General features: G+C 40.6%; 1 protein-coding gene across 1 annotated transcript in view; it reads left to right on the top strand.

The window, feature by feature from the left end:
- Positions 1–12,695, top strand: part of LOC138616672 (metabotropic glutamate receptor 4-like) — a 127,764-nt gene that overhangs the window by 100,941 nt on the left and 14,128 nt on the right. The window contains exons 7-8 of the mRNA XM_069691153.1: positions 10,265–10,401; positions 11,596–12,531. Coding sequence (XP_069547254.1) covers positions 10,265–10,401; positions 11,596–12,531 — 1,073 coding nt within the window. The remainder of the gene's footprint in view (positions 1–10,264; positions 10,402–11,595; positions 12,532–12,695) is intronic.

Here is a 12,695-nt window from a genome sequence, read left to right as displayed (position 1 = left end):
ATACTTTTACATCAAATAACTGCCCACCACACCCATTGTTACCACAGCACCTGTAAACCCTCCTCAATCTGAGGGAAAACTGTGTCACTGTTAAAAAAAAAAAAAAAAAAAAAAAAGACCTAGGAGTCATTCATGTTACTGGCTCTGTAAGCTGTATTTAGGCACAGCGGTATTCAAAGCAAGTGCCATGACCGGCATGCCAACTCATTATGGCCGTGCTAACATGCTTACGTAATGCAGGTACTGTTTACCACGTTCCCATGTTAATTTGGCGTGTTACCATAGTAACATTTTCAAATTACAAATTTCTACAGCTGATGGTAATTTCATTAGTTCTGCAGGTATTTAGTAGTCAATTAAATACCTGGTCGTTAGGAACATTGGATTGTATGAGATTTTTGGGAATTCATTTTTTTTTTTGTCATTCAAGAACTTAACTTCATGGTATTCCTTAAACTATCCTCACACTGCCAAAAATGATAAATATCTGAGGCTTTTCATGACAACAGCACAGCAAATGAAGATCTGCCCTGTGGAATTACATTTGTGCCATTCATGAATCAGATCATTTAAAAGCAAAACAGGAGAACGAAGGTGAAAAGGTGATGGTCAAAAATATGTCCAGTTTGTGGTGAAGTGTATTAAAAAGTCTGAGATATCTCAGCTGCTTTGACTCTACTCGTGTAAATGCAAAAGTAGCTTTTAAGGTCAAATTTATTTTTTTCCTGGAAAACATATGTATACAGCTGGTGAAAAAGATTCAAGGTGCCACGACCTCCAAAATCGGACGGAATCTCTAAAAGTCCTTCGTTTGTCCAGAATCTGAGATAAAAACTGGAGAGGCCTCATCCATCGATCAGTGCAGCACACTTTACACAGTAACCATATAACAATAACACCAAGCAGGTAACAGTCATTACGATGATGAATAAAATGGGTTCGGGAAGTGGATGTCTATGTGAAGTTAAAGCAGGTTTTTAAAACTATAAAAAAATAGTATTCATCTTAAAATATGAATGAGTTGCAGAAAAACTAATTTTTCGGACATTTTGAAAATGATTTTACTTCTCTATACACTCAGAGAAGAATACAAGCAGTATAAATGTTAATGGATGGCTTATATAAGTGCACTAGCAGCTCGAGGTATGTCATATTGTTTGAAAAATGACCCATGCATCAAGGAGTAAAGTAGTTCATGCTAATTACTGCATGTTAATGCTATTAGAAAGCATTTTCTGGCAGAGCCATACTTTGTCCAAAACATTTCCTTCACATAGACATAATTTCAACATTTCATAGGTCCCAAACCAGCACATTACCTTCTTCTCTCTATTATGTGACCTATTTTCCATCCCTTCATGTAGCATTACATTATACCCAGTTATCAGTCAAGTTCACATTCATGACTGGCATATTAATAATTGACTGCTTCCACACAAAGAGCAGTGATCCAAAGTTTCATTATATAGACACTGCTTTTTTTTTTTTTTTTTTTTTACAGCAAAGCAATTCAAGACAATTAAAATTCTTTCATAGAGACTTGAGTATGCAGTGTTTGTACAGATAAATTATTCATTTGAACGCCTGCTCTTCAAGCTAATTTGTCATTCTAATATCTACTTATTACATTGGCAGAATGTCAATTTAGTGTTTAATTCATATCTGAGAGGTGAAAGAAAATATATTCTTTCAAAAAATAAAGTTGAATGGGAGGCTTGGCCGGCTTTCACTAAATATCAGGGATTTCTTTATACATGCCTAATGCCATGTGGACTGCAGCACCACTGCTAGAGCCAATCACAAACCTCTGTCCAATGTGTCCACCTCTCTCTTTTGGATCGTTTGTTTGCTATGCTGTTTTTACAGCCCTCTTTGTTTTTGGCAAAGCAATTTACCTTTCAAGCCTGATATTCAGATATATACTGGATGTAACTGTGAAAAAACGTACTTCATCACAGTTGTGATGAACATGTTTGGTTCCAGACCCGTGGAGCATCTTCTATTTGTCCAGTGATTCAAATAGTTGTTTCGGTTTTTATTGATTTAGTAACACTCAGGGATTTGTGACAAGTGGATTTAAACAGTGATCATTACACACCAAAACATAGCATTTGTATTCATGTGACAGATGCATTCCTTTCTTTTGAGTATTTTTAAGTGCTGCATTGTTTACATCCATGTTAACTAGCTTACATAAAAACAAAACAAGAACCCACTAATTTGATGTATGTACCAGTGTCACAAAAACGGGTGTAAATCAGGTGCTGGCGTTGATCAAGTGATGTAACTTCTAATAATTTCTCACAAAGGTCATAGCGTCCCCCTCCTCCATCCACGTCGTAGTGCTGCGCTTCACTCGCATGCAACAGCAGAAGTATCAGGACTCTTTGATTTGCCTTCGTACTGTAATAGAGTATTAGAGCATAATACATACAAGCACTTAAGCCAAGAAATAATGAGTATTAATAAAACACACACACAAAGAAAAACCCTCAACAGACTGTCCATCCACCTCGCATGTTAAGCACGACGAGCAACTGAAATGTTTTTTCTCCAGAAGCCCTTGAACATATGGATGAAAGACAGTCAAAGATTATTCCGACAGGAAGTACTAAATGATGATTGTGTTTATATTTTATATCACACACGATATGCACTCCTGTAGCTCCTTCAGCCAGCAAAAAGAAATATGATGGTAATGAGCTTAACCTCGCAGTAAGCATCACATAACCGTGGTTATCGTCACAGCCCTAATAAACTCATTTTAACATTATCACAATGTGAGACTTGAAGGAAATGAAATGAAATGAAACTGAATGGTATTCCAGTCCTGTTATCACAACAGTGATGGACATGAAAACATTCTTTACCATAACAACGGCTGTTGACTTTTAGAGGTTCTTACTGCAGCAGTAAGTACCACACTGGTGTCATTGCTAACTTAATAATGTGTACAATTCGGTACAAATGTAGGAATTTTAACATTGGCGGTATTCATCAACCTTTTCATCTCAAGAACAAGATGTTAAGTGTTTTCTTGACACAATATTCAGCTTCAATTCAGCTTTTACAAGCTGAGATTTATCAATGTAAAGCTGCTGAACACATTTGCAGGACTTGAAATGCGCTGGAAAAAGTAAACAGTCTCCGTCGACAGCAGCTATCAAGATGCCCTTAAATCCCCCTCTGCAACAGCTGAGCTGCTCACAATCCGATAGCACGTGGGAGAAAAACAGCCGATGGACTGCTGCTCACAACATGAAGCCCGATGGTTCACTGGTTCTCACGGTCTGCTGTAAAACCTCCTCTGTTCCAGACAAAACTGCTCTGAGTGTCTGTGTCCTGATACATGATGTTTATATATTCTGTCAACAAAGAGAGGTGTTAGTTTTCCATTTTCATGAACTGTATGTGAAGATTTAAAGGCAACCACTTCAGAATACATTACAGCTTTTATTTTGATGTTTTGGTACTGATGTTTGAATTCTTCTGGGAGAAATATTTGGACCAAATATAACGAGAATTAAATCAAACCGGCACAGTTAATGTTAAAATAATTGAATGATGGATGAAATTGTCATGCCAGATCCGAAAAAAAAACACACTCAAATAAAGTGTGTGTAAGTGCATTAATAATATAATTTGTTTGTCTTTTATTTGGTTGTTTTTTTCAATGGGGCCTGAGTGAGGCTTTTTATGAAGTGGTTTCAGCAGGGACATGAAGCTCATGTACAGTATGCACATTTGAGCTGAATTCGTCCTTACTGTATTCACACCATCTGACCAGTGGGGTTGCCTTGAGGTTACACTACACATCATCTAATTGCATCAGATCTCGGCACTACATTGAACTTGTCCAAATAGATAAAACAGCCTTAACTGCTGAGGCTGGACTAGCTGGTCGACCGGCGTATCATATTTTCAGAGATAATATTTATCTCCGTGTTGTGATATTAGTATGTCACGCACCAGTAAACACACGCAGCCGTCGTCCCGTTTTTCTTACAAATAGCAATCGACAGAAATGTATGTAAAAGTAGGTCATTTTGTGTTATGATGAATCATCCTCGAGGCCTCAGCCAGCGAGAATCTATTGTTGCACCTTTCTGTTTGTTGTCAGCAGTTTTTTTTTTCCAGACATCTGCTGGAAATAATTCACGTTTCTTCCTCTGCAGAGCCGCACAGCCCTCAGACTCCAGTAAGACCATACTCATAACAAATGCATTGTGTCTCTGGCTGCATGTGTTGAAAATGAGGATAAAGGTCAAAAAGCTTCGTTAAAATCCAAGACATTCATTGTGGCCCTACCCCTGGCACGCTCAAAGAAAAAAAACAAAAAACATCTGTGGTATCTCAGTGGACTGTCAGGGTCTCCACAGGGTGCACAGTAAGCTCGCTGATGACGGATAACCTTTTAGAAAAGATGAAAAGGAAACTGAGACAGGGGTTACTTTGACTTCTCTGGGAGTATCCGTGTGCCTTTACATTTTCTCCAGTGAGATTTTTCCACGGAGATGTTACTGAAGTTGCAGCTTTATTTCCAACTTTTCCAAGTGCTCATTTTTGGTTCATTCGGCTGCAGCCGGAGCTGCAGGCCGACAGAGCAGGCGAATCAAGCACCTTCAGTCCATCTTCATGCACTGCTTGACACTCTTCAGAAGTCTTTCTGTCTGCTTCCCTCCTCTGCGTTGGATGTGTCTAACAGTCGTTCAGACTTCAGTGGGCCGCAGTTGAATGAAGCTTCCTGTCAGGGTTTCATGTCTCTTGCAATCACATCAGGGGAGGTGTTTTTTGTTCTACCGCAGACTGGGAAGCAGTGTCCTTTCCACTGTCATTCTCACCAGGGACAGCAGTCACGAGTGTGGAAGAAAGGCAAGCTCTCAGGGTTTTCCGTCTTTCCACACCTCTCTCTTTCTCTCTCTCTTTTCTTCTCTCCAAGATGTGCAAAATCCTTATTGCTGAGGAGCTCAAAAGAGGATTCCAATTGACATATTTTTTTGTGATTCATAAAATTATTCTTGTCGGTATCTAATATGATAAGAATAGACAATCCTTAATAAAAAATATTTTTAAAAAGCCTGTTCATCCTAATGTACTGTCATCTCAGGGGACCGTCCTAAAGCCTGTTGTACACACACTACATTTGCAGCTACAGAGAAGCTAGATGGGTACAGTGCATTCTCGGATAGTTACTGGGGCTTTTCTTTAATTCAGCTGTAGAGTTGCCTTTGATTGAAAAAGTGTTTTTTTTTTTGTTTTGTTTTTTGCACGAGAATTAGACTGTAATTCTTTTTTTTTTTTTTTTTTTTACCTGTAAGTGTATTTAACGTTTCATTGTTGCGTAACCTGCTCTCGTTTTAATCTGCTTTTAATAGGTAACAACTCCCTCAAAATCAGCGAGTACCCTCCCTCGGTATATCTAAAAATTAGTCACAGCAGGCGAGTCGCGTGGCCTTGTTTCTGTGATGCGGGCATTGCGAAGGGGCACGAGGAGACCGTTGGCCACCGCTCAGTGTTGCGTGGACTGCGTTAAAGAGCTGCTGGTCGGAGCTACCCAGCCATGAAAAGTCGCCGTAGACTCTGGGGACTACGGCGGAGCTCTGACAGTCACTGGAAGCCCATTTAAGCCGCTTTGAGAGACTTTCTGTGTGGGCACCTGTGTTGTAGCTGAGCTCTACCACGGAAGCTTTCACGTCTGCATGTTTGAAAGAGAGTGTCAGTGCACAGCCGCAGCACAGTGTTAATTCCAGTTAGCGTTAATCATTCCTAAATCTCTTGTTAAGCTCTCAGTACAACGCTGTACTCGACAGGCCAGTGCGATTACCGCCACTGAGGAGGGAAAAAAAAAATCGAGTTGATGTACGATGACGTGTTTCCGCTGACGCTCATCAGTGCTGCTAAAGATAATGCTAGCAGCAGCAGCTGCGCGTGAGAGGCACCAACTGGAGCTGAAGTTATAATATAATAATAAGTTATGATTTATATACTTGTTGCAGCAGCTGCCACTGCACGTGGAAGGTTTAGCGTATGAGCAGAAAAATCAGTATTGCCATTATATTCCACACATAAATAACACGTCCCCCCCCCTCTTAGAGAAGCTTATTTTAAAAGAGTTAAAACACACTCTTAATTCAATACTATCACAGACTTATTTGCTTTGGTCGGACCAAGCGGCAACCAGCAGTGACGTCACCCATTGGTTTGTGAACGGCCGTTATGAAGCTTTATCTGGAAGTTTTTAATCAGCCTCATCTGAACTTGTTTGAACGTAATGGGACGTTCATTTATTTATTTATTTTATTCTTAATTTCTTCTTTTCATAAAACCTAATTGATAGCAGACTAGTCAGACTAACTGAAAGCAGCGTTAGTATTTTTTAGCAGTGGTGAGTATGACATGGCCGCTGTACTGATTGAATCAGTGCTGGGAAAATCTATTTTATGCTGAATTTATCATGTTAGCTTTCAGAATATTGGTAATTTCCCCCCTCCATGTTTTTTTTTTTTTTTTTTTTACCTCCACCATTTTGTTGTCCTGGTTATTATTTAAATAACAGCTTTTCTGTGATAATTTGCAGTATTTCACAATGTCCACATTTCTCTCCTTAGTAGCCCCAAAACCCAGGCTGCTTTTCTAAAGCAGACCACTTGTGTGTTTTCACAACATTCCTGGGCCTGTTTGAGAGCACTTATAGGTTGCATAAGCTTCTGTAGTATAACTGAGTAATCATGTAAGGGTCACAGGGGCAGGAAAGACTAAGACAGACTTCAGGAGTGAAGTGGATCTGTTGTAAATTCTTCTTTACTTGCCTGCGTACAGGTCATTAAGAGTTAATGACCGGCTGTCATGTTGCCATTTACGAAGGTGTTCTGGTTGTGCATCGATGCAGAACAAGCACAGGTTGGATTAATGATCATACTCCGGCAATTATTAAGGAGTGCATGTAAACACTTAATTGGGATCGTAACAGCGGTGGAAGAGGGAGCAGGGTTACAGTCATTAAATATTACATATAATTACAAGCACTCCATTAACTCCAGCGTTTCTATGAGAGCACACAAAGAAATGAGCAAATGAGTCACCTGTGGTACACACATGTGCGACCCCAGGCTACCCAACCACATTAGTTACACCCCTGACTTGTGAGTGGGCTGTTTAGACAAGCAGTTTGTGCCACACGACAGACCTGATTCCTCATGTGCAACTCAAACATTGACTGTACCGCCCCAAACTGATCCGCTCTCTTTAGTCTTAGTAAGGATGGTACGCTGCTGCTTTTGGTTTTATATGTGTCATTTCATGAACAAAGAAAAACTGTTTGTCTTTTTCCATTTTTTCTTTTACCATTATAATTACCCCTGCAGAGGTAAGTTGTGTTATGCCAGCAAATAATAACTTCTGGTTACAGACTAATACTGGATTTTTAGGGTTAGATATCGATGTTGGCAAATAAAAATATTCAGATATTGATTTATCGACTGAAATACTTGAGAAAGATATGTAAAGGAGGTGGGGTAATTTTCAGCTACATTTTCTAAAATTACATTATTGAACTGAAACTGTGAAATTCATCGCCAATGTAATAATCCCCCCCCCCGACCCCACATCCCCCCAAAAATGAAAACTACACAAATAGAACAATTTCTTTATTACCCCAAGCATTGTTCTCTTCTTTCATATCTTCCAACATATACACCGATACCAATATATCAGGGGTATATAGGTCAATAAAATCAGCCAACCGTTTGGGCCATATCACATTACATTAAATCACAACCAAAATATTCCTTTTCTTTAATGTTAACTAAATTTGCAGTAGCTGCGAGGTACAATAATCAACCTCTTAATTTTAAAAGCAAGCATGACCAACACGTTTTAAATATAATCAGCCAGGTTATGCCAGTAGTGTTGCTGCTTTATTCTCTCCAAACTACTATGTGGCAATTAAGGATTGTTTTCATCTTTCAGTGACTGTGGTGTTTGTAGGAGTGCAGGCCAGCGTCAAGCCTTTAAGGCTTTAGCTCGAGGTTATGAGTTCATCCACGACAGTGGAAGGCTCCGATCACTTTGAAAAACTTTGGATGTCAGAGAAAAATCATTTAAAAAAAAAAAAAAAAAAAGTTTGGCCTGATTAAAATCTTCGGTAGAGAATGTGACCGATAATCCAACACTGGTGATGTGCTTAATATGTTTATATAAACATAATGCCCCTCTGCTTTGTGAAGTCACTGTAATCCTCCCATGATCACTAACTGCTTTGGGATGTGGGCGGCATTGTCACACCGGCGAGGCTGAGTAAAACTGTAATGCTGTAATCCAACAGCGCTGACTCATCTAGATGTGGATTAGGGCGCAGCATCCTCCAGCGTCGAAACAAAGAGCAAGAAAAAAAAAATACTCATCAGCAGAAATCCATCAGCAGCAATTGGCCATGTTTACCCCTTTTGTTCTTAACTGGGATGTTCATTGTGTTGGGAGACTTAATAATAAATCAGCCATGGAAAAAAAAAAGAAGAAAGCCATCCAGACAGGGGTGTACTGTGAACGTTGATGTGAAAAGCAATTCCCTCGCTCCCTCTTTTTCTTTTCTTTCTTCTTTCCACATTCTACCATGATTAAGCTACTCGTCAAGTTTCCATTGGAGAGTTTAGAGGGAAATCTTTGGTGTGCTTTCTTTGTGACACATCATTATGGCTTGTCCTTAAACAGCACACAGGCATACATTGTTATGCATTATTATGGCTGTGATAAAGCCGTTAGACCGCGTGAAGAAAAGTGTGGTGAAGTCGGGGGGAGCTGCACATGTGCACTGTGTGTCGACCAAGCGGCAAACAACAGCAACTGATTTGTGCACTGACGTTATGAAGCCTCTAGTTCAGATTTTGACTGTTGTCATCTTGCTAGTTCGAAATGGTTTGAAGCGAGAAGTTACCATGTTTTGAAGGGCTGGAGGGGAGCGAGCGGTGGATCTGACTCTTTTTGATCTTGAATCGGCGACACTACGTTCCTCCCACTAATAACGGAAACCTGACTGCAACACAGGCCTGTCAATTAAACAGACAAGCCCCCCCAAAACACAGCTTTTTGAGACCTAATGTCTAATCAATAACTTTGTATTTCACGAGAGAATTTCAATAAGAGTCTATGAAGCCAAAGTTTCTTTGGAGACAAACTCTAACAGCCCACTTGTCTTTGTTTTACTTCAGGCTGGTGATAATGACAAGAGCAGTGTTAACATTTTTCACCTCTTGGTGACCAGAAAAGAAACACGGCACATTTAGCATAGAATAAATGCTCAGCACCTCATCAAGCTGCTGGCGTTCATTAAAAACAATTTAAAAGATATGCTGTGCTCAGGAAAAAAAACGTGTTGTTGGACACGGGCCCTAGGTAGCTGCAGCGTTGGAAGAGTGTTGGCCGTTTTGGTCGTATGCTTATTGGTTAAAACAAATCAGAGGTTTATTTCCAGTTGGATGGAACGACAACTGCGAACGATCCCTTATGGATCGTAGCTAGACCCATATAGTTACGCAGCTCATTTGGGTCTGGCCATGCCAGGCTTGGTGTTTTTGTTTTGCCAAAACCAATAAGTAGGAAGTACAATGTATCCCTCCTGCTAACAACACTTTCAACCAACATAAAAGATGTGCTGGTGATTTGTTTAAACAGCTAATCTTTAAAAAAAAAATAAAAAAAATCACCTTAATTAAACTGTTGACCTTTTTGTGTCAGTTTTTTTTTCTACCATCTCTTCCACCTGTGGCTAACAATGTAAGGTCGCTACTCTTAATCCCACCTGCAACCCTGAAGACATCCGCAGATTGTTTCTCCAGTTAATGGATACAGCCATCAGTTAACAAAACACCAGATAGCAGCGCAGTGAGTCACCTAACTGAACATAAATGTGGGTGATGATTCCAAAGCTCAGTGCCAGACTGCATAAACCATGATCACCTTGAAAAATAAGCCTCCCCTTGCCTTTTATTTTCCCTCCTCTACATGAATGGGATGATACTTTTTGAATTGGTACTTAGCATTAATTGTACACTGTGAAATCTTCTCAAATGAAGCAGCAGTTTAAAAAACAACAAAATATTCTTCTGTTACAAAATGAAAATGTTTCATATTCACAAATAACATATTACTTTCTAATGTGATGGAATAATGACTGCACATCAGTTTACTTTCACAGATCGATGCTCACCACACGGAAAATAAATACTGATATGCAGTTAATGATAATGTTGATTGTGCTCTCATTTAGGCATAGCTGGCAACCCGGTGCTCTTCAATGAAAACGGAGATGCTCCTGGACGCTACGAGATTTACCAATACCAGATCAGAAACCGAACAGCCGAATACAAGATCATCGGTAACTGGACGGATCAACTCGATCTGAATGTGAGCATCGCCCTTTTTTTTAGTCTCTGCCCTCTGTTCTTGTCAGTGTTTGCAATAGAAAATCCTCTGTAAAGTTTTCAGCTCTGCAGCTGCGTGTTGGATCACTAACTCCTCCCTAACCATTTGATAGCGCTTAGTTTCATCTTCAAAGGTGTAAATATCCAGAGGGTGCTTTAAATGATTAACAGGGCGGACTGTGATGAAAAGAAAGCCACTAGAGATTAAGGACAGACATATTTACTATCATCTTTTCAGACGGCATCGCTGACTTCCAAAAACCATTCCTGTGGGCAAGCGGTGTTATAACAGTAAATGACATAAAAGAACTAAACAAATCATGTTTTCTCAAAATGAATAGGAGGCCTTGGGCAGGCAAAAGAAAAGTACAATTGAACACATCAAGCAGCTTGAGAAGCGCTTTGCCTCCTTCACCTCCTTCAACAACATGTGCTGTGAAAGAAAAAAGGAAAAGAAAAGTGTGGTGTGTGGTGGGCACCTACTGTGAAACACGCCAGGTCTCATTCTAAAGCCGTCAGTATATAATTAGTGTGTTTGTGTGTTCTTTGTATTCTTAATTGAAAGCACATTTAATAACAAATTTACCGGCTTTGAGTTAACCACCACAATTGAATAAATTTGATAACATTAAAGAGAGCAGACCTTGTTTGAAGTGACAAATTAAATATATCTTTTTAAGTATGCTTGTAAAAAGGGAACATCAACTGAGGAGAGCAGTATGTCGAAATGAAATTTATCTTTTACTCCTTGATTGATTTTTGAACACAATTAAGTACCATTGAAAAAACAGAGAAAGAAAGGCCGTCATTAGCTCCCTGCAGAGCAAACAATTGGTTTCTCTTTTCCTCTCACCTCTTACCTGTCAGATAATTTGTCCTCCCTCTGGAAAATTCTTGCTGAATCGAGGTGGGATTCTTGTTTTGACGCATACTTTGCCCTTTTCCCCCCTCCCACTCAAATAAATAAATAAAGCAGAGCCTACAGCTACTTAAACACCATTGCGTAACCACCCTCCAGATTGTACTTGACCTGCTGAGGATCTTTCTGGATCAATAAAAGCGTCTACATTTCTCTATTTTACAGGATACAGTGAGTGTTGTACACTACAATTCTCCTCTCAAATGTGTTATTCGTGTTTCTCTCTCTGTTTCCATTGATGTCCTCGGCCTCCCTCAGGTTAGTTCGATGCAGTGGCCCGGTGGTGTCCGTCAGATCCCTTCCTCAATCTGCAGCCATCCTTGTCAGGCCGGCGAGCGCAAGAAGATTGTGAAGGGCATCCCTTGCTGTTGGCACTGCGAGCGCTGCGATGGCTATCAGTACCAGGCAGACACCTACACATGTAAGATGTGTCGCTTTGATTTGCGGCCCAACGAGAACCACACAGGCTGCGTTCCAATCCCCATTGTTAAGCTGGAGTGGAGCTCTCCGTGGGCAGTCATCCCTGTGCTCATTGCAGTCGTTGGCATCATGGCCACTTTGTTTGTGGTGGTCACGTTCGTCCGCTACAACGACACTCCAATAGTGAAAGCCTCCGGCCGGGAGCTGAGCTACGTGCTGCTAACTGGTATCTTCCTCTGTTACGCCACAACGTTCCTGATGATTTCTACCCCGGATGTAGGAATCTGCTCCCTCCGCAGGATCTTCTTGGGCCTGGGGATGAGCATCAGTTATGCCGCTCTGCTCACCAAAACCAATCGTATTTACCGCATCTTCGAGCAGGGCTCGATGTGTGTGAGTGCGCCCAAGTTCATCTCTCCAGCATCCCAGCTCGTTATCACCTTCACCCTGGCGTCTGTGCAGCTGCTCGGGGTGTGCATCTGGTTCGGCGTGGATCCGTCCAAGGCCATCATTGACTATGAGGACCAGAGGACGTCTAACCCGGTGCAGGCTCGCGGTGTACTCAAGTGTGACATCTCTGACCTGTCTCTCATCTGCCTGCTGGGCTACAGCATGCTGCTCATGGTCACCTGTACAGTCTACGCCATTAAAACCAGAGGGGTGCCGGAGACCTTCAATGAGGCCAAACCCATTGGTTTCACCATGTACACCACCTGCATTATTTGGCTAGCATTCATCCCAATCTTCTTTGGCACTTCACAGTCCACAGAAAAGGTGAGTTTACCACTATTGTTACCATGATTAAGCTATTAAGCTACCAACTATTGCTGGGGTGCAATTTAGTTTTTATTTTGTCAGCACACATAAAGGTTTCCTTAATACTAAATCTATTAGCAACTCTTTTAATATCTGTGTTAATTTCTTGTTTGCTTACCTCT

The sequence above is a fragment of the Brachyistius frenatus genome, unplaced genomic scaffold (genome assembly GCF_029030835.1).
Source record: "Brachyistius frenatus isolate BFR_SWC_R1_liver_20210118 unplaced genomic scaffold, ASM2903083v1 Contig_10, whole genome shotgun sequence".
Taxonomy (NCBI): domain Eukaryota; kingdom Metazoa; phylum Chordata; class Actinopteri; family Embiotocidae; genus Brachyistius; species Brachyistius frenatus.
The sequence above is the reverse complement of the archived record's forward strand: the minus strand, read 5'-3'. Positions and strand labels throughout refer to the sequence as shown.